At 45.6% G+C, this 25,539-nt stretch overlaps 1 protein-coding gene across 1 annotated transcript in view; it reads right to left on the bottom strand.

The window, feature by feature from the left end:
- The window catches only part of LOC118366834 (ephrin type-A receptor 6-like), a 298,784-nt gene that overhangs the window by 84,373 nt on the left and 188,872 nt on the right, over positions 1–25,539 (bottom strand). The window contains exons 6-7 of the mRNA XM_052493450.1: positions 5,481–5,636; positions 2,795–3,130 (exon numbers count right to left, since the gene is read on the bottom strand). Coding sequence (XP_052349410.1) covers positions 2,795–3,130; positions 5,481–5,636 — 492 coding nt within the window. The remainder of the gene's footprint in view (positions 1–2,794; positions 3,131–5,480; positions 5,637–25,539) is intronic.

The following is a 25,539-nucleotide window of genomic DNA, read 5'->3' as shown; positions in this document are numbered from 1 at the left end:
GGCCCTCCATCTACTCCTCCACCTGTCACCTCCTTCCTCTGGCCCTCCATCTACTCCTCCACCTGTCTCCTCGTTCCTCTGGCCCTCCATCTACTCTTCCACCTGTCTCCTCCTTCCTCTGGCCCTCCATCTACTCTTCCACCTGTCTCCTCCTTCCTCTGGCCCTCCATCTACTCTTCCACCTGTCTCCTCCTTCCTCTGGCCCTCCATCTACTCCTCCACCTGTCTCCTCCTTCCTCTGGCCCTCCATCTACTCTTCCACCTGTCTCCTCCTTCCTCTGGCCCTCCATCTACTCTTCCACCTGTCTCCTCCTTCCTCTGGCCCTCCATCTACTCTTCCACCTGTCTCCTCCTTCCTCTGGCCCTCCATCTACTCTTCCACCTGTCTCCTCCTTCCTCTGGCCCTCCATCTACTCTTCCACCTGTCTCCTCCTTCCTCTGGCCCTCCATCTACTCCTCCACCTGTCACCTCCTTCCTCTGGCCCTCCATCTACTCCTCCACCTGTCTCCTCGTTCCTCTGGCCCTCCATCTACTCCTCCACCTGTCACCTCCTTCCTCTGGCCCTCCATCTACTCCTCCACCTGTCTCCTCGTTCCTCTGGCCCTCCATCTACTCCTCCACCTGTCTCCTCCTTTCCCAAGTCTTCTGTCTTCCCCTCTCCAACCCACTTTTCCTCACCCACACACACTCTTTAATTTCCTGCCTACTCCTCTTTCTCCCTTCCATCACTCACTCACTCACTCACTCACTCACTCACTCACTCACTCACTCACTCACTCACTCACTCACTCACTCACTCACTCACTCACTCACTCACTCACTCACTCACTCACTCACTCACTCTCACCTCTCCAGACATGTATATCACCCCTCTGTCTTTCTCTCTCCTGGGTTTAGTCTCTCATTTCACTTCTCCCAACATTCAATTAACTTTCCACTTCCTCTCCACCGTGACTCCCCCAACGCGTCAATCACACTCTACTGCCGCAGCGCCTGACAGCTGGTCCCGCCCCTTCCTCCCAGCGGCTTCCTGTGTTCCGCCAGGCGTGACCCAGTCACCTGGTGGGGGGCTCCCACCTCCCTGATGCACAGCCCTCTGGGATACCTGGCGGGGCGGCCATACTGCCTGGGCTCAGGGAAGACACGCTAGGTTAACTGTTTATAAGAAACTCCTGTCCAATAGCTCACTGGGGACGGGAGGGAGTATATGGAAGAGTGTGTCTGTGTGTGTGTGTGGTTTTGAGTCTCCCTGTTCCCAACCTCTTCTCCTAAACCACACACAGTATTGCAGAGAGTTAATCTCATCAAATCCAGACATCTCTCCTTCAAAAAACATCACTACGTTGACAATACACAGATGCAAAGCTGCATGTCTCCAATGGAAGTTTGGTATGTCAAATGAAAGTAGAATAAAAAGTATTGACTGTGTGATATTTCCAGGATTCTCCGTGGAATAAAAGGCCTGTCATGTTCTCTGGTTCTCAATTTCTTATGGCGTGTATCTGTGTGTGTGTGTCAGTATGAGCTGTGGTGATCCTCTGTGTCCTAATGGACATACTAATATAGTAAATCAGACAGTTACGGGACAGAGCCACACTACTGGTAGCAGCCCAGCCCATTAATCCACACGCTATTTTCCAAGACTCTTATCATTTTCTCTAAATGTGATGGGATTTACTCAAGGCCAAGGTACCCCACTGGTAATCCCTATGCCTTATAAATCTCCACCCACTGTGGGTGGATGAGTGTGGGAGAGAGAGGAATAGAAAATGGAGAGTGAGAGGGACAGACTGTGTAAGAGAGAAGGAAGACAAAGGGTAAGAAAAGGAGATTGCGATTACACAAATTATGCAAATAAACAAAGAAAACTCCAGGCTCTATCTTTTTCCAACGTAAAAGTGAGATGAGAGTCACGTCTAGAGGTTAAAGCAATACTCGAGGTAAACCAGCCTGCTACAGTAGTGTGCTTGTCACATAAAAGCCAGCCAGTCGGTGTCTGGTAATGAAATAACAGAGAGGATATCAGTCTTGTGTTCGAGACCATCTGGACCAAGTCAAGACCGAGACCAGAAATATTCAAGACCAAGACTGTAATTCTGTCAAATCAGCATCATAATAAGAGTTCAAAATGTCCTGTATTTCTGTGTTCATATTTCAGAACAACATATGGATCCTTTACACGTTCAGAAGGGTGAAAAGAGTCACTACAAATGATCACTAACCAAAACAGGTTTTTTAAACTAAAAATATGTTACAACTTCCCCCAGTTTCCGTGAGTGTAACTTTCAAACAATTTCCCCATTTCCCAATCTTCCCTACCAGCAAATGAAGGAAATTCTGACAAGCGCAACAACGTTTGAGGATATTAATGCTAAAAATGTTTCAATAGGCTATAAGACATTAATTAATGTGTCATAAAAGGAGTCTGGACATTTGGACTGATGGATATTACCCAGAATGACCTGCAGGACTGACTGTCTGTCTGTGGACACAAGTGTCCAATGTGTAATAGAACAATAGAAGACATCTACCAGACACATTCACACACCCTCACAGAGAGAGAGAGATAGACAGAGAGAGAGAGAGAGAGAGAAAGAAAACACACAATGTTCGCCCAGATGAGAACCGTAGCCGTTCTACAGTACATCACCCGGAGAGTGTACACTCACTGTGCATTGAGAGTGTATGCGACAGTGTATGTGTATGAGGGTGTGTGTACTGTGTAATGGAGACTGCAATGATTGCCAAGGGTCATGGTTTAGGGGTTAGAGGTCAGTGTTTAGGTCTACCCACCGCCCTGGTCGGTGGAGACAGTGATGGCGGCCACAGGTCTCGGGAAGTGGCTCATCTCAGACACTCCGTTCAGCGACTCGATCTCGAAGGTGTAGTTGGCGTGAGCCGAGAAGTCCATCACTGTTACCATGGCGTTGGTCAGGCCCTGGGGGCGGGGCACGAAGCGAAGCTCCTCCCCACACAGCTGGCATTGGTCGGGCTCTGGGCCACAGCGTTTACACAGCACGTTATAGGTCAAGTCCCTGCGACCACCCATGTCACTGGGTGGAGACCACTCTAACAGTAGACAGGTGTCATTAAGGTTGAAGACCACGTTACGGGGAGGGGAGGGGGGACCTGGGAGAGAGAGAGAGAGAGAGAGAGAGAGAGAGAGAGAGAGAGAGAGAGAGAGAGAGAGAGAGAGAGATAGAGAGAGGAGAGAGGTGTCATTCAGGTTGACCACCACATTACGACGAGGGGAGTGGGGATCCTGGAGGAGAGAGAGAGGTAGAAAGGCTTCGTGTTGATTGATCATATTTCTGTCCTAAACTCTCTTTAGCTGGTAGTGGCAGGAGTATAAATCTGAGTATAATACACATTGAAACAGAACAGTTCTTATGGTACAAGGTAAATGTTATTAGTTTTAATCAAGGCTAAAAACCAAAACCTTACTTTTATAATTTCATGTCCATCATGTCTACCACTGTACATCTACTATCTAGTACAGAGAGCTTCTCATCAAGTTATTCTGGGAGAGCATCCAGGGATTGTGAGACGGTGCATCCAGGCATTAAGTAGATGTGTTCAGGCATTAAGTAGATGTGTGCAGGCATTAAGTAGATGTGTGCAGGCATTAAGTAGATGTGAGCAGGCATTAAGTAGATGTGTTCAGGCATTAAGTAGATGTGTGCAGGCATTAAGTAGATGTGTTCAGGCATTAAGTAGATGTGTGCAGGCATTAAGTAGATGTGTGCAGGCATTAAGTAGATGTGTGCAGGCATTAAGTAGATGTGTGCAGGCATTAAGTAGATGTGAGCAGGCATTAAGTAGATGTGTTCAGGCATTAAGTAGATGTGTGCAGGCATTAAGTAGATGTGTTCAGGCATTAAGTAGATGTGTGCAGGCATTAAGTAGATGTGTGCAGGCATTAAGTAGATGTGTTCAGGCATTAAGTAGATGTGTTCAGGCATTAAGTAGATGTGTGCAGGCATTAAGTAGATGTGTTCAGGTATTAAGTAGATGTGTGCAGGCATTAAGTAGATGTGTGCAGGCATTAAGTAGATGTGTTCAGGCATTAAGTAGATGTGTTCAGGCATTAAGTAGATGTGTGCAGGCATTAAGTAGATGTGTTCAGGCATTAAGTAGATGTGTGCAGGCATTAAGTAGATGTGAGCAGGCATTAAGTAGATGTGTGCAGGCATTAAGTAGATGTGAGCAGGCATTACGTAGATGTGTGCAGGCATTAAGTAGATGTGTGCAGGCATTAAGTAGATGTGAGCAGGCATTAAGTAGATGTGAGCAGGCATTAAGTAGATGTGTGCAGGCATTAAGTAGATGTGTGCAGGCATTAAGTAGATGTGTGCAGGCATTAAGTAGATGTGTGCAGGCATTAAGTAGATGTGTGCAGGCATTAAGTAGATGTGTTCAGGCATTAAGTAGATGTGTGCAGGCATTAAGTAGATGTGTGCAGGCATTAAGTAGATGTGTGCAGGCATTAAGTAGATGTGTGCAGGCATTAAGTAGATGTGTGCAGGCATTAAGTAGATGTGTGCAGGCATTAAGTAGATGTGTTCAGGCATTAAGTAGATGTGTGCAGGCATTAAGTAGATGTGTGCAGGCATTAAGTAGATGTGTGCAGGCATTATGTGTATGTGAGTGTGCAGGTAATGTGTATGTGAGTGTGCAGATATTGTGTTGTACAGAGCAGTGCCAGCTGTCAGAGGGGAAGTGTTAAAAGGCCTGAGGGATTTAAACTCTCCAGGACTGCCAAGCTCACTGTCTGTCTGGACAATAGGCTGGAGCCCTCTCCTGTCCTTCTACCTTCCCCTCTCCTTCCCTTCCCCACTCCCATTCCCTATTTCCTGCCCTCCTCCTCCCCTCCATCCTGCTCATCTGCTCTCTACCTTCCCTCCATCCCTCTCTCATGTCCCCCCCGCCTCCCCCTCCTGCTCCCCTCTCCTTAACTCATTCCCCCTCCTTCTTTCCTCCTTCACTGTCCTCCCCTCCAGCCAACCCCTCTCCATGAATAGACCTGTCTCTCAAGCTCTCTCTCTCTCTCTCTCTCATCAGTCCTGCTTAGTGTTTCTCTCTCAGGACAGATGAAGGGAGCACCTCCTTTTCCACCTCCTCCTCCTCTGTCAGCATCTGTCCGTTGGCTTCCTGTCCTATCTGTGCTATCTCCCTCTATTTTCTCTGTCTAAGAGGCAAGCTGTGTCCCAGTGCCCATCAATCAGCCTCCATTCTCTACTCAACAGATCTCTATCAGCTCTCTACTCTCTCTCTTCCTCTCTCTACTGTACCTGTCTCTTTCTCTCTCTCTCCCTCTCACTCTAGCTCTCTTTACCCCCATCTCTTTCTCTCCCTGTCTTTGTTCTGAGTAATACCACTACAGACCTGTACTGTACTCTATCTGAGTGTATTGAGGGCTGCTTAGACAATAACGAGATTGTCTGATTGATTGACTGATTGGTTGATTGATGATACTCACGTGTGCAGGCCATAGTGGGTGGGTCTCTCTCAGCTCTGTAGAAAGCCTTCTCACAGTGGCAGACAGCAGCCCCCTCTCCATAGCTGAAACTGTGAGGGGGACACTTAGAACACTTGATGTTCCCCGCAAACGCCTTGTAGAAGCCTGGTCGACACGCTGCAGAGAGAGAGACAGAGGGATATATGGTTATATATGGCAGGACAACAGACACGTGTATATGGTTATATATGGCAGGACAACAGACACATGTATATGGTTATATATGGCAGGATAACAGACACAGAGATATGGTTATATATGGCAGGACAACAGACACATGTATATGGTTATATATGGCAGGATAACAGACACAGAGATATGGTTATATATGGCAGGATAACAGACACAGAGATATGGTTATATATGGCAGGATAACAGACACATGTATATGGTTATATATGGCAGGACAACAGACACATGTATATGGTTATATATGGCAGGACAACAGACACAGAGATATGGTTATATATGGCAGGACAACAGACACATGTATATGGTTATATATGGCAGGATAACAGACACAGAGATATGGTTATATATGGCAGGATAACAGACACAGAGATATGGTTATATATGGCAGGATAACAGACACAGAGATATGGTTATATATGGCAGGATAACAGACACAGAGATATGGTTATATATGGCAGGATAACAGACACAGAGATATGGTTATATATGGCAGGATAACAGACACAGAGACATGATTATATATGGCAGGATAACAGACACATGTATATGGTTATATATGGTAGGAAAACAGACACAGAGATATGGTTATATATGGCAGGATAACAGACACATGTATATGGTTATATATGGCAGGATAACAGACACAGAGACATGATTATATATGGCAGGATAACAGACACATGTATATGGTTATATATGGCAGGATAACAGACACGGAGATACGGTTATATATGGCAGGATAACAGACACAGAGATATGGTTATATATGGCAGGATAACAGACACATGTATATGGTTATATATGGCAGGATAACAGACACGGAGATACGGTTATATATGGCAGGATAACAGACACATAAATATGGTTATATATGGCAGGATAACAGACACAGAGACATGATTATATAAGGCAGGATAACAGACACATAAATATGGTTATATATGGCAGGATAACAGACACAGAGATATGGTTATATATGGCAGGATAACAGACACAGAGATATGGTTATATATGGCAGGATAACAGACACAGAGATGTGGTTATATATGGCAGGATAACAGACACAAAGATGTGGTTTTTGGCAGGATAACAGACATAGAGATATGGTTTGATATGGCAGGATAACAGACAATGACAGCTCCTCCCACTAAATGTAGTTTAAAACTGTGCTTTAACATCAGCAAATGGACAAAAGAGAAGGCGAGATGGTATCAAATGGACTGTTAGACACAGTGAAAGGACAATGGCTTAGACTGCAAATACAATCTGTTGACCTTATGATATTAATCTCTACTGATTTATATCCAGAACGATGAGGAAAATGAACTATATTGAAAGCAGTGAAGAGAAAAAAACTCCCTCTATTCTCCTCTTCCTTTCTTCTCCTAAACTCCCTTGCTCTCCATCTCCCTCTCTCCCTCCCCATCTCTCTCTCCCTCCCCATCTCTCTCTCCCTCCCCATCTCTCTCTCCCTCCCCATCTCTCGCTCCCTCCCCCCTCTCGCTCCCTCTCTCCCTCTCCCTGCAGTCTGCTCCTAAAGCCTGTCTGCCTCAGGGACAAATGGCCTTTCAAATCCCTCTCAGCCTTTAACCGATGGTACCACACACACGCATGCACACACACACACACGCACACACACACACGCACACACACACACACACACACACACACACACACACACACACACACACACACACACACACACACACACACACACACACACACACACACACACACACACACACACACACACACACACACACACACACACACACGCATGAATGCACACAACCACACACACCAGGGTTTCCGTTAACCGGTAATAGCCGGCTTTTGGCCTATAAAAAAAATTGAAAAGCTGATAAATAAAATTGGCGCCGGCCAATTGTCCCGGAGGAGAAAAAAATTCCCATTGCGAAATAATGCTTTTTAGCCTATCATTGATGGAAATACCAGTCGCAGGAAATACGTCTGACTGGTCATGCTTATCGGTCTGTAGGTTCATTTAATTACATTTGTGTTTGTGTGTACAGTATATTGGTTATGTATCTTATTTATCACATGCCTACAGCATACAGATACAGAGCCTTTGAGCAGAAAACCTGTCAGAAAGCCGAGAGCTGCTGCAGCAGCATATCAAACAGCAAGAGAAGGCTTCATCAGCGTGTCCCACTGTGCAATGAGCTGGAGGCAGTAGGCTATGCATTTTGAAAACATATATGTAATTGTTTGAAAGCTGAACGTTTTAATACATATTATGAGGCATGTCTTACCTTGCTTCAAAGTAGCCTATTACATCTGCTCTCTTCCTAAATTTCCTACGGATATTTTCATCTCTGTCACATGAAAAGCTTGCATGTGCGAGCGTTTTGACAAGGGTGTTTTCTCGCTAATTGCATTATGGAACGGACATTCGCACCTAGACTACTGCCTTGTGAACATTGCTGCGTTTATAATGTGAAGAAATAATAGTTTATCAACATTTTAAACTAAACCTTCTGATCTGATCCATCAGCCTTATTGCTTTTTAACGTTTCTTGATGTAACCTCGGCCTGCGGGTTCAATGAAATCGGGATCTATCTTCCTACAACTGTACCGGAATCTGTTTGGAATAGGCGTTTTCTTTCTTGACAAGCTGACCAATAGAAAAGGTACGTTTTTCTACTATGGGTGATAGTAGATTGACATAGGCTAGTGATTTTGCTGTTCGTTTGCTGTTCAGATTGGATGAGGAAAAGGAAATGTGGACAATGATTCTAACAAGTTCAAAGTGTACATCAGAATTGGGTAAGAAGGACTGCACATCGTTGCATATTGGACTTGCATGTTTTGTTCATATTAATTACCATGATCTAAATATGATTTCTGTCATTCTGAGCCCCGTGGGTGGACTCCTTAATCAGGTTACCCACCCAATGCATATGGGTCTGGCAGACGGAAACCCTGACACACACTCCATCCTCAGAGGAGAATTCCACTTCTGGGGCTCATCGATTTAACAAGGTAACACTGAGCCTTCTGAGGGCTTCACCTTGAAGACTGAGAGTCTTGAGTTGTAGATGGAGTCTCTCCATTTCTCCCTGATAAATGAACCTAGAGGAGAGCAAGAAACCCTGAAACAACACCCACTTAGATCAAATGTGAGCAATTAGGACAGGACAATGACACACACACACACACACACACACACACACACACACACACACACACACACACACACACACACACACACACACACACACACACACACACACACACACACACACACACACACACACACACACACACACACACACACACACACACACACACACACACACTGCAGAACCCCTCCCGTCAACACACACATAGCTGCAGTATCAATATGATGAGTGATATCCTCTACAGTGGCCCAAGGTTGCCTGTGCCATTAACCTCTGGTACAGTACGTGGCTGTAAACATGGCCTTGATTCACACACTACAACTCACTTATTCCCTTAGCAGTTTTAAACTGTCAACCTAATGATGCTACTGTCTGACCACACACAGCTGAGGGATGAGACACACATGCATACACACATGAACACACACACACACACACACACACACACACACACACACACACACACACACACACACACACACACACACACACACACACACACACACACACACACACACACACACACACACACACACACACACCCCAAAACCTCCTGCTAAAATGGACTCGCCAATTAAACAACGGTAAAAAACACCAACAATACAAGAACTAAGACCTTGCAGCCGGCTTCAATAGAATGTGATCTCCGGAATTGAAACAACGGCTAAATTCATACAAGAGGGATTTGATTAACTGCCTAATCATTTGATACCTTTGTGAATTACTTGTACATTCTAAAATGACTGTGGTGAGTTTTGAGACAGGGTTTGCCCTATGTAAATAGGACCAATACAATACATCTATCAGCATAAAGTAATGGCTGCAAGTTAACATGTATTAATTTAACATGTATTTCTTCCAACATGACAAGACGACTTCCTAGGCTGTGCTGTTGTTGATATGGTAACATTCTTTATATTAGACCCGAACGTCAAACAAAACACTATATCAACCCTGATTCTGAGAGGGAGAGAGAGAGAGAGAAAAATAGTGATGCTAGAGGTAGAGAGCCAGAGAGAGTGTTTCTGCGTGCATGGTTTGTGTGTGCTGGACAGTGCTGGTCAGAGAGGGGGAGCATTCTACATACAGATCATACTCTAACCTGGGGGCCTGGGGGGATGGGCTGAATTTAGGTCTGCCTCCCAAGGTTAACGAGCTCTGGAAGTCATCCACCAAACAAACCCAGATACTCCTACAGAACCTCTGAAGCTGGGCTCTGGGCCCTGAGACACAGACAGCAGCTTGGACTGACTGACCGGGTCCTTCACCCACTGGACTAAAACTGTCCAGGAGAAGAGAGGAACAGAGCACAATGAGAGCTCAGGCATATCCCAGAACAGATGTGTAGGGAGTGTGAGTGTATATTCGTGTGTGTGTGTGTAAGTGTGTGTATCTTTGTGCTCTCAGCTCGGTGGGCGATGGATCTCTCGTGGACTTCTCGTGGCGGCGAAGAGCAGCAATTCCAAGAGAAGCACAATTCTGCAGCATTTACTAGCAGAACCACATCAACAAATGTTGCAGAATAGTTCAGCTCTTGAAATCAAAGAAAGCGTGAGGCGAAGCAGGCAGGGGATGAGATATCGTGGAGGTGGGATGTATCTGGATAGCATTATGTGTGTGTGTGTGTGGGTGCCTGTGTGTAACGTGGTAAGGATGAGATATCGTGGAGGTGGGATGTATCTGGATAGCATTATGTGTGTGTGTGTGGGTGCCTGTGTGTAACGTGGTAAGGATGAGATATCGTGGAGGTGGGATGTATCTGGATAGCATTATGTGTGTGTGTGTGTGTGTGGGTGCCTGTGTGTAACGTGGTAAGGATGAGATATTGTGGAGCTGAGATGTGGTACTGTTGGATATGGAGAATGAGCTTTTTTCCAATCCTGTTCCACAAAAAGCGGTTATCTCCTCTCCCTGATGAAAAACTCTTCCTTTCTCTGGGCTAAGGGTAAACACCACTAGTCTCACTATCTGTGTGTAGCTGTGTGTATACATACCATTCATATTACTACTACACTGCCATCCCGTTTCCCACCCCACTCTATGTAGATTAGATCATCTATCATCCCCATAGACTAAGTGTAGCCTACAAAATGCAGTTATACAGTATATAGGTGCAGTTAGGTGAAGATAATATTGACTATATAGTGTCATTTGACTTGTTTGACATAGAGGAGCTATCTGATTAAGTTACGGCACTAACATTACAATAGCAACAACAAGACAAGTCAGACACTTTCCCCACATACATGTAAGGTTACCTATAGTGGCGGATAGGAGCATTGGGCCAGTAACCGAAAGGTTGCTGGATCGAATCCCCAAGCTGACAAGGTAAAAATCTGTTGTTCTGCCCATGAGCAAGGCAGTTAACCCACTGTTCCCCAGGCGCCGATGACGTGGATGTTGATTTCAGGCAGCCCCCCCAGCACCTCCCTGATTCAGAGGGGTTGGGTTAAATGCAGAAGACACATTTCAGTTAAATGCATTCAGTTGTACGACTGAACTATAGGTATCCCTCTTTCCCTATCCAGGTCCGTAAGAAGGGTAGAAGGGAGTGACATCTCTCCTAGAATAAGATGCAGCCATGGGACAAGTTATATCCTGTGAGATTACAAACATCCACTCTAGCAACACCAGAGTTCCTCACCTCACTAAATGTTATTTAGCTCTGCTAAGGGATCTATCTCTCAGATACCATTGAACAATGACACGCGTCTAGAGTGAAGCTGTGATCATTGATCCTCATTAAAATAGCAAAAGGGTTCCTCTGTGTCATAGTGAGTGAGAGAGCGTAATATTTACTGTTCATTCTAATTGTTTATTTCACTTTTGTTTATTACTTCACTTACTTTGGCAAATTTATAATACTTAAAAAAAAATGTATTCCACTAGGAATGACAGTTAAGAACAAATTCTTATTTACAATGACGGCTTACCGGGGTACTGTGTTCCTGCCTTGTTTAGGGGTAGAACGACAGATTTTTACATCGTCAGCTCGGCGATTCGATCAAGCAACTTTTCGGTTATTGGCCCAGCGCTCTAACCACTAGGCTACCTGCCGCCCCAATGTTAACATATGTTTCCCATGCCAATAATGCCCTTGAATTGAATCGAATTGAGAGATGTCAGCTTTGATTATGAGGCTGAGTCCTCCTCCTCTTTCCCCCCCCCCCCTCTCTCCCTTCTTCACACTCCTCTGCTCTTCGTCTGTTGTGTTTACATCTTGACATTTGAGAGATCACTCTCTGAGCCGTGTTTTTCTCCCCCGAGCCTCCCTCTTCACCTTGATGTTCCTTATCTAATCTCAGCTATTACAACCCAGATCTCAATCTCTACATGGCATTTAGCATCCACATGAACTGTTTACTGTGTTTGTTGTGTGTGTGTGTGTGTGTGTGTGTGTGTGTGTGTGTGTGTGTGTGTGTGTGTGTGTGTGTGTGTGTGTGTGTGTGTGTGTTTGTTGTGTGTGTGTGTGTTTGTTGTGTGTGTGTGTGTGTGTGTGTTTTTTTGTGTGTGTGTGTGTGTGTGTGTGTGTGTGTGTGTGTGTGTGTGTGTGTGTGTGCACGTGTGTGTGTGTGTGTGTGTGTGTGTGTGAGAGAGAGTGAGTGATACAGTGTGTTTCTGTTTCAAATGTTATTAGTCAGATGTAAGGGATATATATATATACATGGTATATATATATAAATAAAGTACTGACTTACAGGTTCATTCTCGGCAATGCAACAACAATAAAAAATAATCAAATCTAATAATACGAACATAAAGTAAGTAGCTCAGTAGAATATAATAAATATTTTAGCATAAGTATAATACAGGAAGTCAGTTTATTGTCCTGTGTATTGGGATAGAGGCGGATGGGGGCAGTGTATAAACTGAGCAGTATAATAACAGTCTGGTAGTATTAGTTGTGATGTGTGTGTAGCATGAATGTATTGTATATGTGTGCGTCTGTATGTCTGTGTGGGTGTGTGCATGAGTGAGTGTGACGGGATTCTTCCTGGAAAGGAGAGGAGGACCAAAACGCAGCGTGGTTGAAGTTCATGGTTCTTTAATTAGAAAACTGAACATGAACACATAACCAAAACAACAAACGTGAAACCCGAAAACAGTCCCGTGTGGCACAAACACTGACACAGGAGACAATCACCCACAAAACCCAACACCAAAGGCTACCTAAATTTAGGCTACCTAAACATGGCTCCCAATCAGAGGCAATGACTAACACCTGCCTCTGATTGAGAACCATATCAGGCCAAACACAGAAACAGACAAACAAGACATCCAACATAGAATGCCCACTCAGATCACACCCTGACCAAACAAAACATAGAAACATACAAAGCAAACTATGGTCAGGGTGTGACAGTGAGTGCATGTATGCTAACGTGTGGGGAATCAGAGCAAGTGGTCAGTCCAGTTTAAGTGTTCAGCAGTCTGATGGCTTGTAGATAGAAACTGTCTCTAAGCCTGTTGGTATCAGACCTCATGCCCGACGGTAAGGGAGAAAACAGTGGCTGGGGTGTGTGAGGTCCTTGATGATGCTGCTTGCCTTTCTCAGGCACCGTTTTGAGGAGATGTCCTGGGATTGGGAGCTGGAGGGTCTTGCGGTCGTGGACGAAGCCCATACCAGGCGTGATGCAACTGGCCGGGACGCTCTCGATGGTGTATTGCTAGCATTTGAAGAGGACCCAGGGTGGCATGTTGAATTTCTTCAGCCGCCTTAGGAAGTTGAGATGCTGTTGTACCATCTTGACAAGAGTGATGGTGTTGTTGGTACATGACAAGTCCTCAGTGATTTGTATTTGTATTTACTATGGACCCCCATTAGCTGCTGCCAAGGCTGACAAATATTTTTATTCATGTAGGTTACACTGTTCCAAAAAATGTATCCTGTTGTCCCACATTTGGGTATTTTAAATGTGGTCATCCTACCTGAACCAGGTTGCAGGCACTGGTTAATGTTTGAAGTTCTTTCTTGAATGGACAGCTTGATGAAAGCCAGTCTATATTTAAGTCACCCAGAAAATATACCTCTCTGTTGATATCACAAACATTATCAAGCATTTCACACTTATTATCCAGATACTGACTGTTAGTACTTGGTTTATAGCAACGTCCCACAATAATGGGCTTCAGGTGAGGCAGGTGAACCTGTAGCCATATTACTTCAACAGCATTTGACATTATATCCTTAGGAATGATTACAGGAATGTGGTTCTGAATATAAACAGCAACAACACACCCACCACCCCATTGGCATTCCTGTCTCTTCTGAAGAGGTTGTAAACATGTATTGGTACTAGAGGTCGACCGATTAATCGGAATGGCCAATTAATTAGGGCCGATTTCAAGTTTTCATAACAATCAGAAATCTGTATTTTTGGACACCGATTTGGACTATTTTTCCTCAGGCAAGTCAGTTAAGAACACATTCTTATTTTCAGCGATGGCCTAGGAACAGTGGGTTAACTGCCTTGTTCAGGGGCAGAACGACAGATTTTTACCTTGTCAGCTCGGGGATTCAATCTTGCAACCTTACAGTCCAACGCTCCAAGCACCTGCCTCTCATTGCACTCCACAAGGAGCCTGCCTGTTACACGAATGTAGTAAGAAGACCAAGGTAATTTGCTAGCTACCATTAAACTTATCTTATAAAAAACAATCAATGAATCAATCAATCATAATCACTAGTTAACTACACATGGTTGATGATATTACTAGTTTATCTAGCTTGTCCTGCGTTGCATATAATCGATGCGGTGTGCATTCGCGAAAAAGGACTGTTGTTGCGCCAACGTGTACCTAACCATAAACTTGCCTTTCTTAAAATCAATACACAAGGAAATATTTTTAAACCTGCATATTTAGTTAATATTGCTTGCTAACATTTATTTTAACTTGGTAAATTGTGTAACTTCTCTTGCAACAGAGTCAGGGTATATGCAGCAGTTTGGGCCGCCTGGCTCGTTGTGAACTGTGTGAAGACTATTTCTTCCTAACAAAGACAGCCAACTTCACCAAACGGGGGATGATTTAACAAAAGAGCATTTGCAAAAAAAGCACAATCGCTGCACGACTGTACCTACCCATAAACATCAATTCCTTTCTTAAAATCAATACACAGAAGTATATATTATTAAACCTGCATATTTAGCTAAAAGAAATCCAGGTTAGCAGGCAATATTAACCAGGTGAAATTGTGTCACTTCTCTTGCGTTCATTGCACGCAGAGTCAGGGTATATGCAACAGTTTGGGAAGCCTGGCTCGTTGCAAACTAATTTGCCAGAATTTTATGTAATTATGACATAACATTGAAGGTTGTACAATGTAACAGCAATATTTAGACTTATGGATGCCACCTGTTAGATAAAATACGGAACAGTTCCTTATTTCACTGAAATAATAAACATTTTGTTTTCAAAATTATAGTTTTCGGATTCGACCATATTAATGACCAAAGGCTCATATTTCTGTGTGGTATTATGTTATAATTAAGTCTATGATTTGATATTTGATAGAGCCGTCTGACTGAGCGATGGTAGGCAGCAGCAGGCTCGTAAGCATTCATTCAAACAGCACATTCGTGCGTTTTGCCAGAAGCTCTTCGTTGTGCTTCAAGCATATCAACTCCCGAGATTAGGCTGGTGTAACAGATGTGAAATGGCTAGCTAGTTAGCGGGGTGCGCGCTAATAGCGTTTCAAACGTCACTCGCTCTGAGACTTGGAGTAGGCAGGGTAGCCTAGTGGTTAGAGCATTGGACTAGTAACCGGAAGTTTGCAAGTTCAAACCCCTGAGCTGACAAGGTACAAATCTGTCGTTCTGCCCCTGAACAGGCAGTTAACCTGCTGTTCCTAGGCTGTCATTGAAAATAAGAATTTGTTCTTAACTGACTTGCCTGGTTAAATAAAGGTAAAAAAAAAAAAAAGTTGTTCCCCTTGCTCTGCCATGGATTTTGTGGAGCGATGGGTAACGATGCTTCGAGGGTGGCTGTTGTCGATGCGTTCCTGGTTCGAGCCCAGGTAGGGGCGAGGAGAGGGATGGAAGCTATACTGTTACACTGTGTCATTGTCCATTTGGAAGACTGACTGATGTCTTGAGATGTTGCTTCAATATATGTTGCCATCTATTTTGTGAACTGCACCAGTCCCTCCTGCAGCAAAGCACCCCCACGACATGATGCTGCCACCCTGTGCTTCACGGTTGGGATGGTGCACTTTGGCTTGCAAGCGTCCCCCTTTTTCCTCCAAACATAACGATGGTCATTCTGGCCAAACAGTTCTATTTTTTGATTCATCAGATCAGAGGCCATTTTTCCAGAAAGTATGATCTTTGTCCCCATGTGCAGTTGCAAACCGTTGTCTGGCTTTTTTATGGCGGTTTTGGAGCAGTTGTTTCTTCCTTGCTGAGCGGCCTTTCAGGTTATGTCAATATAGGACTCGTTTTACTGTGAATATAGATACTTTTGTACCTGTTTCCTCCAGCATCTTCACAAGGTCCTTTGCTGTTGTTCTGGGATTGATTTCCACTTTCGCAACAAAGTACGTTCATCTCTAGGAGACAGGACGCGTCTCCTTCCTGAGCGGTATGACGGCTGCGTGGTCCCATAGGGTTTATACTTGCGTACTATTGTTTGTACAAACGTGGTACCTTCAGACGTTTGGAAATTGCTCCCAAGGATGAACCAGACTTGTGGAGGTCTACAATTTTTTTTCTGAGGTCTTGGCTGATTTCTTTTGATTTTCCCATGATGTCAAGCAGAGGCACTGAGTTTGAAGGTAGGCCTTGAAATACATCCACAGGTACACCTCCAATTGACTCAAATTATGTCAATTAGCCTATCAGAAGCTTCTAAAGCCATGACATAATTTTCTGCAATTTTCGGGCACACGCCGCATGTTGATTTTGTACATCCACACCAGACACACAAGTTGAAATATCAAAACGAACTCTGAACCAACTGTAGTAATCTGGGGTAAGGTCGAAACACATTCAAAATGAATGGACATTTAGCTAGCTAGCGTATTTGTCCTGGGTTATAAACATTGGGTTGTTATTTTACCTGAAATGCACAAAGTCCTTTTTTTCTGGATCTTTGTAGAATTTCCACCTATTTTGAGTCGCACAAAATCATGTGTTCTCTATCCAGACATTCAATCCACAGATAAAAGGGGAAACTAATATTTTCTAGTAATCTCTCCTCCTTCATTAGTAATCTTCTTCTTATGTGGACTTTATGTCAGTTGGCAACCATCTTTAAGGTGCATTACCACCACCAACCCGACTGGAGTGTGGACCTCAGTTCATCTTTCAATCAACCATGTGGGTCTATGGGACTGCAGGTAGCCTATTGGTTAGAGCGCTGGACTAGTAACCGAAAGGTTGCAAGATCAAATCCCAGAGTTGGCAATGTAAACACCTGTCATTCTGCCCCTGAAACAATGCAGTTAACCCACTGTTCCTAGGCAGTCATTGCCCAGTTAAATAAAGGTCAAATAAAAAAAGATGCTCCTAAAAACCAATGATGAGATGGGAGAGGCGGGACTTGCAGAGAGGCAAGTGTTAAAAATAGAAGTTTTATTTTAGCGCTTGGCTCTGCAGATGCTTGTTGACACGCGCAGGCAGTTTAGCTGTAGGTGTACATGTATTTTGCGCACCCAACGTGAGCGGTGTGGTCAGCATGTAAGTGAGTTTCAGAGCTTGTCAGTAGATGAATGTTATCACAATGTTATTACAAGCAAGTTATCGGTTTCATGGGCTATGTTTTGCGCTTTCTGGGATATAATTGTTTTTATTGCTTTACGGGGAGGCTTATCAGAGGTAAACATGAGCTGCACATAGTATGTTTCCGACTAGGGCGAACCACCTCAGTGCTAACAGTATAACTCCGGTTCATAGGTGCAGGAGTACTGCTGACAACAGCTGTAGGATTGACCGAGGCATCCAGCGAAGGAAGAGGAACATAAGTGAAGTTACTTACATTGTGACTTCCAACACCCCTGGGAACAGGTACATTTACAGCAGGACTACGACAACACAATGGTAGGGATTATCTGAACAGGGCTTGAGTCATTGATAAGTCATGGTTTCAACGTGGCCTTGAAATGCAGGGACAAGATTATTTGGATGGACTACGGAATCTTTTGCTTCCACGGCCCAGCGATGGTACGATGCCTGAAATAATCTGCCACGTTTTATTTGTCTTTCAGAGCTAGAATCAGTTCTTTAAAATCCAGTTTCAGCAGTTCCGAGCTAGCCCTCCTCATGTCATTTGACCCCACATGGACAACTACAGCGTCAGCTTCCGGCAGCTGTCTTAGAACTGTACGAAGCAGCATTGTAATGTCTTGTACTTGTGCTCCAGCATATGAAGAAGCCATCTGGTTGAATAGCAGAGTTGAGTGTATCGTCCATAAGCTATGTCCTTGTAAAAACAAAGACACATCATTCCCTGATGTCCCTCTGTATTTTAAGCATTGCTCTGTTCACAGAGTTTATTTTTCAGCGATTGGACATTAACCATCAGGATACTAGGAAGAGGAGGCCCTGTAACCTTTCCTTCCTTTTCTTCGTTGCCAGCGTTGCCTTAAGTCATCTCGGCCAGGAGCAACAGGTAAGCTCGGTGCTGTGCTGTGCTGTGCGTGTGCGTGTGCGTGTGTGTGTATTGCGGGTAAGCTGGCTGTAGCCACTGTAGCTTAGCCTTGCAGGATATGTCACCTTGTCTGAGACCTGATGTTACTGACACACCTGAGGCTCTTTCAAAAGCCCAGTTTGGAGAGAGTGATCAGAGATAGGGAGATAGGGAAGGAGATACAGTTGGGCAAAAAAGTATTTAGTCAGCCACCAATTGTGCAAGTTCTCCCACTTAAAAAGATGAAAGAGGTCTGTAATTTTCATCATAGGTACACTTCAACTATCCCAGACAAAATGAGAAAAGAAAATCCAGAAAATCACATTGTAGGATTTTTAATGAATTTATTTGCAAATGATGGTGGAAAATAAGTATTTGGTCACCTACAAACAAGCAAGATTTCTGGCTCTCACAGACCTGTAACTTCTTCTTTATGAGGCTCCTCTGTCCTCCACTCGTTACCTGTATTAATGGCACCTTTTTGAACTTGTTATCAGTATAAAAGACACCTGTCCACAACATTTACATTACATTTAAGTCATTTAGCAGACGCTCTTATCCAGAGCGACTTACAAATTGGTGCATTCACCTTATGACATCCAGTGGAACAGCCACTTTACAATAGTGCATCTAAATCTTTTAGGGGGGTGAGAAGGATTACTTATCCTATCCTAGGTATTCCTTAAAGAGGTGGGGTTTCAGGTGTCTCCGGAAGGTGGTGATTGACTCCGCTGTCCTGGCGTCGTGAGGGAGTTTGTTCCACCATTGGGGGGCCAGAGCAGCGAACAGTTTTGACTGGGCTGAGCGGGAACTGTACTTCCTCAGTGGTAGGGAGGCGAGCAGGCCAGAGGTGGATGAACGCAGTGCCCTTGTTTGGGTGTAGGGCCTGATCAGAGCCTGGAGGTACTGAGGTGCCGTTCCCCTCACAGCTCCGTAGGCAAGCACCATGGTCTTGTAGCGGATGCGAGCTTCAACTGGAAGCCAGTGGAGAGAGCGGAGGAGCGGGGTGACGTGAGAGAACTTGGGAAGGTTGAACACCAGACGGGCTGCGGCGTTCTAGATGAGTTGTAGGGGTTTAATGGCACAGGCAGGGAGCCCAGCCAACAGCGAGTTGCAGTAATCCAGACGGGAGATGACAAGTGCCTGGATTAGGACCTGCGCCGCTTCCTGTGTGAGGCAGGGTCGTACTCTGCGGATGTTGTAGAGCATGAACCTACGGGAACTGGCCACCGCCTTGATGTTAGTTGAGAACGACAGGGTGTTGTCCAGGATCACGCCAAGGTTCTTAGCGCTCTGGGAGGAGGACACAATGGAGTTGTCAACCGTGATGGCGAGATCATGGAACGGGCAGTCCTTCCCGGGAGGAAGAGCAGCTCCGTCTTGCCGAGGTTCAGCTTGAGGTGGTGATCCGTCATCCACACTGATATGTCTGCCAGACATGTAGAGATGCGATTCGCTACCTGGTCATCAGAAGGGGGAAAGGAGAAGATTAATTGTGTGTCGTCTGCATAGCAATGATAGGAGAGACCATGTGAGGTTATGACAGAGCCAAGTGACTTGGTGTATAGCGAGAATAGGAGAGGGCCTAGAACAGAGCCCTGGGGACACCAGTGGTGAGAGCGCGTGGTGAGGAGACAGATTCTCGCCACGCCACCTGGTAGGAGCGACCTGTCAGGTAGGACGCAATCAAGCGTGGGCCGCGCCGGAGATGCCCAACTCGGAGAGGGTGGAGAGGAGGATCTGATGGTTCACAGTATCGAAGGCAGCCGATAGGTCTAGAAGGATGAGAGCAGAGGAGAGAGAGTTAGCTTTAGCAGTGCGGAGCGCCTCCGTGATACAGAGAAGAGCAGTCTCAGTTGAATGACTAGTCTTGAAACCTGACTGATTTGGATCAAGAAGGTCATTCTGAGAGAGATAGCGGGAGAGCTGGCCAAGGACGGCACGTTCAAGAGTTTTGGAGAGAAAAGAAAGAAGGGATACTGGTCTGTAGTTGTTGACATCGGAGGGATCGAGTGTAGGTTTTTTCAGAAGGGTGCAACTCTCGCTCTCTTGAAGACGGAAGGGACGTAGCCAGCGGTCAGGGATGAGTTGATGAGCGAGGTGAGGTAAGGGAGAAGGTCTCCGGAAATGGTCTGGAGAAGAGAGGAGGGGATAGGGTCAAGCGGGCAGGTTGTTGGGCGGCCGGCCGTCACAAGACGCGAGATTTCATCTGGAGAGAGAGGGGAGAAAGAGGTCAGAGCACAGGGTAGGGCAGTGTGAGCAGAACCAGCGGTGTCGTTTGACTTAGCAAACGAGAATCGGATGTCGTCGACCTTCTTTTCAAAATGGTTGACGAAGTCATCTGCAGAGAGGGAGGAGGGGGAGGGGAGGAGGATTCAAGAGGGAGGAGAAGGTGGCAAAGAGCTTCCTAGGGTTAGAGGCAGATGCTTGGAATTTAGAGTGGTAGAAAATGGCTTTAGCAGCAGAGACAGAGGAGGAAAATGTAGAGAGGAGGGAGTGAAAGGATGCCAGGTCCGCAGGAGGCGAGTTTTCCTCCATTTCCACTCGGCTGCCCGGAGCCCTGTTCTGTGAGCTCGCAATGAGTCGTCGAGCCACGGGGCGGGAGGGGAGGACCGAGCCGGCCTGGAGGATAGGGGACATAGAGAGTCAAAGGATGCAGAAAGGGAGGAGAGGAGGGTTGAGGAGGCAGAATCAGGAGATAGGTTAGAGAAGGTTTGAGCAGAGGGAAGAGATGATAGGATGGAAGAGGAGAGAGTAGCGGGGGAGAGAGAGCGAAGGTTGGGACGGCGCGATACCATCCGAGTAGGGGCAGTGTGGGAGGTGTTAGATGAGAGCGAGAGGGAAAAGGATACAAGGTAGTGGTCGGAGACTTAGAGGGGAGTTGCAATGAGGTTAGTGGAAGAACAGCATCTAGTAAAGATGAGGTTGAGCGTATTGCCTGCCTTGTGAGTAGGGGGGGAAGGTGAGAGGGTGAGGTCAAAAGAGGAGAGGAGTGGAAAGAAGGAGGCAGAGAGGAATGAGTCAAAGGTAGACGTGGGGAGGTTAAAGTCGCCCAGCACTGTGAGAGGTGAGCCGTCCTCAGGAAAGGAGCTTATCAAGGCATCAAGCTCATTGATGAACTCTCAGAGGGAACCTGGAGGGCGATAAATGATAAGGATGTTAAGCTTGAAAGGGCTGGTAACTGTGACAGCATGGAATTCAAAGGAGGCGATAGACGGATGGGTAAGGGGAGAAAGAGAGAATGACCACTTGGGAGAGATGAGGATCCCGGTGCCACCACCCCGCTGACCAGAAGCTCTCGGGTGTGCGAGAACACGTGGGCGGGCGAGGAGAGAGCAGTAGGAGTAGCAGTGTTATCTGTGGTGATCCATGTTTCCGTCAGTGCCAAGAAGTCGAGGGACTGGAGGGAGGCATAGGCTGAGATGAACTCTGCCTTGTTGGCCGCAGATCGGCAGTTCCAGAGGCTACCGGAGACCTGGAACTCCACGTGGGTCGTGCGCGCTGGGACCACCAGATTAGGGTGGCCGCGGCCACGCGGTGTGGAGCGTTTGTATGGTCTGTGCAGAGAGGAGAGAACAGGGATAGACAGACACATAGTTGACAGGCTACAGAAGAGGCTACAACCTCAAACAGTCACACTCCAAACTCCACTATGGCCAAGACCAAAGAGCTGTCAAAGGACACCAGAAACAAAATTGTAGACCTGCACCAGGCTGGGAAGACTGAATCTGCAATAGGTAAGCAGCTTGGTTTGAAGAAATCAACTGTGGGAGCAATTATTATGAAATGGAAGACATACAAGACCACTGATAATCTCCCTCGATCTGGGGCTCCACGCAAGAGCTCACCCCGTGGGGTCAAAATGATCACAAGGACGGTGAGCAAAAATCCCAGAACCACACGGGGGGACCTAGTGAATGACCTGCAGAGAGCTGGGACCAAAGTAACAAAGCCTACCATCAGTAACACACTACGCCGCCAGGGACTCAAATCCTGCAGTGCCAGACGTGTCCCCCTGCTTAGCCCAGTACATGTCCAGGCCTGTCTGAAGTTTGCTAGAGAGCATTTGAATGATCCAGAAGAAGATTGGGAGAATGTCATATGGTCAGATGAAACCAAAATATAACTTTTTGGTAAAAACTCAACTCGTCGTGTTTGGAGGACAAAGAATGCTGAGTTGCATCCAAAGAACACCATAACTACTGTGAAGCATGGGGGTGGAAACATCATGCTTTGGGGCTGCAAAGGGACCAGGACGACTGATCAGTGTAAAGGAAAGAATGAATGGGGCCATGTATCGTGAGATTTTGAGTGAAAACCTCCTTCCATCAGCAAGGGCATTGAAGATGAAACGTGGCTGGGTCTTTTAGCATGACAATGATCCCAAACACACCCCCCGGGCAACGAAGGAGTGGCTTCGTAAGAAGCATTTCAAGGTCCTGGAGTGGCCTAGCCAGTCTCCAGATCTCAACCCCATAGAAAATCTTTGGAGGGAGTTGAAAGTCCGTGTTGCCCAGCAACAGCCCCAAAACATCACTGCTCTAGAGGAGATCTGCATGGAGGAATGGGCCAAAATACCAGCAACAGTGTGTGAAAACCTTGTGAAAACTGTGATTGCCAACAAAGGGTATATAACAAAGTATTGAGATAAACTTTTGTTATTGACCAAATACTTATTTTCCACCATAATTTGCAAATAAATTCATAAAAAATCCTACAACGTGATTTTCTGGATTTTGTTTCTCATTTTGTCTGTCATAGTTGAAGTGTACTTATGATGAAAATTACAGGCCTCTCTCATCTTTTTAAGTGGGAGAACTTGCACAATTGGTGGCTGACTAAATACTTTTTTGCCCCACTGTAGATGGAGAGCGAAAGAGAAAGAGTGCAGGACAGGACAATAAAGACATATAGAGAGGGAGGGAGATAAAGAGAGAGAAAGAGAGAGAAGGAGAGAGACTCCATTCTCTACAATACAGTCCAGGCAGTGTTATCCCCGCCCGGCCCATCAGTAATATCTCAGTGACATTATCACAGGCTGTGATCTGAAAACACTTTGGTTTTATGGACCTTTCAGAGGTCATCTCCGCTCGCTGCTCCTTTACAGAAATGTTTATCGCTGGGTAGAAACAGTCTCTGGCCAAATGAACTAACAGAGTAGTAAACCATTCAGCAGACATCCTTTAAAGAGTCCCAGGAAGAGAGGGGAGAGCAAAGAGAGGCAGAGAGAGAGCGAGAAAAAGAGAGGGAGAGAGTGCAGTCCCACAGTCAATCGTCTTCAGAGACTAACCCAGCCCCATAAGGCCAGAGACAGACAGTAAAACAGGGCTTTTATGGGCCAAGCAGCCAGTGACAGGGAGACAATGGCCTGGGCTGGCACCCAGACAGACTGAGCACACTTCAGACTTTGATTAGGATGTCCAGCAGTGGAAGCTCCTCAGAGAAGGGAAGGGGAGGACGATCCTCCTCAGTGAATGTCATAAAAATGTAAATAGTGAAACATTTAAAAAAGTGAACCTTTCTAAATATATTCACGCCACCAAATAATTGATTAAAACACACTGTTTTGCAATGATGGTCTACAGTAGCCTCAACAGCACTCTGTAGGGTAGCACCATGGTGTAGCCGCAGGACAGCTAACTTCTGTCCTCCTCTTGGTATATTTACTTCAATACAAAACCTAGGAGGCTCATGGTTCTCACCTGCTTCCATAGACTTACTCAGTAATTATGACAACTTCCAGAGGACATCCTCCGACCTATCAGAGCTCTTGCAGCATGAACTGACATGTTGTTCACTCAATCAAACGATCAGAGAATTAATCTAGTACTGAAAGCATAAGCTACAGCTAGCTAGCACTGCAGCGCATAACATGTGGTGAGTAGTGGACTCAGACAGACAGACAGACAGACAGACAGACAGACAGACAGACAGACAGACAGACAGACAGACAGACAGACAGACAGACAGAAAAAGAGAGAAGCTATTAGTGGTTTGTAGTGTTTGACATGATTAATGCCCAGGTTTTTATCTGAACCCTCTCCCCTGCAGAGATCATTTCCCTACACCTACCTAATGACAGGACTGCATTAGTCCAAAGCTATATTTGGTTTTAATTTTTTTAAACTTTAGTTTAGCCTACTCAAACACCCAGCTCAAACAGAAAGGGATGCTATGTTAGCTAGCTGGCTATGGCTATCCAACACTGGAACTCTTCCAAGTCAGGGTAAGATTTTGGTTTTATAAATGTATTGCCACTGGTCCTGCCGGTGTAACTGCTAAATTGCTTTTTGACTGTACACTGTACGGCATGATTGTAGCGGGTTTACTAATACGTTAGTTCGAGTAGCTATGTTGGCTCTGAGGTGACAACGATGTAGGCTGTGTGAAGCGGTTAGCAGTCATGATATGAAGGTATGGCTTGGAAAGATGTTTTCTTCTGGTCACAGACAGCTGATGTGTTGTGCACTGAAGTCCACAAGATAGTTGTGAGAAGGAAATATATATAAAACGAGTTAAGTGATCATCTGTTTAATATGGCTGCTATGAAAGTGAACTGTTTGCGTGTGATCAGGGGTGTATGAATGCTGTTCATCGACTATAGCTCAGCATTTAACACCATAGTACCCTCCAAACTCGTCATTAAGCTCGAGACCCTGGGTCTCGACCCTGCCCTGTGCAACTGGATCCTGGACTTCCTGACGGGCTGCCCCCAGGTGGTGAGGGTAGGCAACAACATCTCCACCCCGCTGATCCTCAACACTGGGGCCCCATAAGGGCGCGTTCTCAGCCCTTTCCTGCACTCCCTGTTCACCCATGATTGCGTGGCCATGCACGCCTTGCAAGTCAATCATCAAGTTTGCAGACGACACTACAGTGGTAGGCTTGATTAGCAACAACAATGAGACGGCCTACAGGGAGAAGGTGAGGGCACTCGGAGTGTGGTGTCAGGAAAATAACCTCACACTCAATGTCAACAAAACAAAGGAGATGGGACAGTAGTGGAGAAGGTAATACGTTTTAAGTTCCTCGGCGTACACATCACGGACAAACTGAA

The sequence above is a fragment of the Oncorhynchus keta genome, chromosome 34 (assembly GCF_023373465.1).
Source record: "Oncorhynchus keta strain PuntledgeMale-10-30-2019 chromosome 34, Oket_V2, whole genome shotgun sequence".
In the NCBI taxonomy this organism is placed as follows: Eukaryota; Metazoa; Chordata; class Actinopteri; order Salmoniformes; family Salmonidae; genus Oncorhynchus; species Oncorhynchus keta.
Note: the sequence above shows the minus strand (reverse complement) of the source record. Positions and strands in the feature narration are given on the sequence as shown.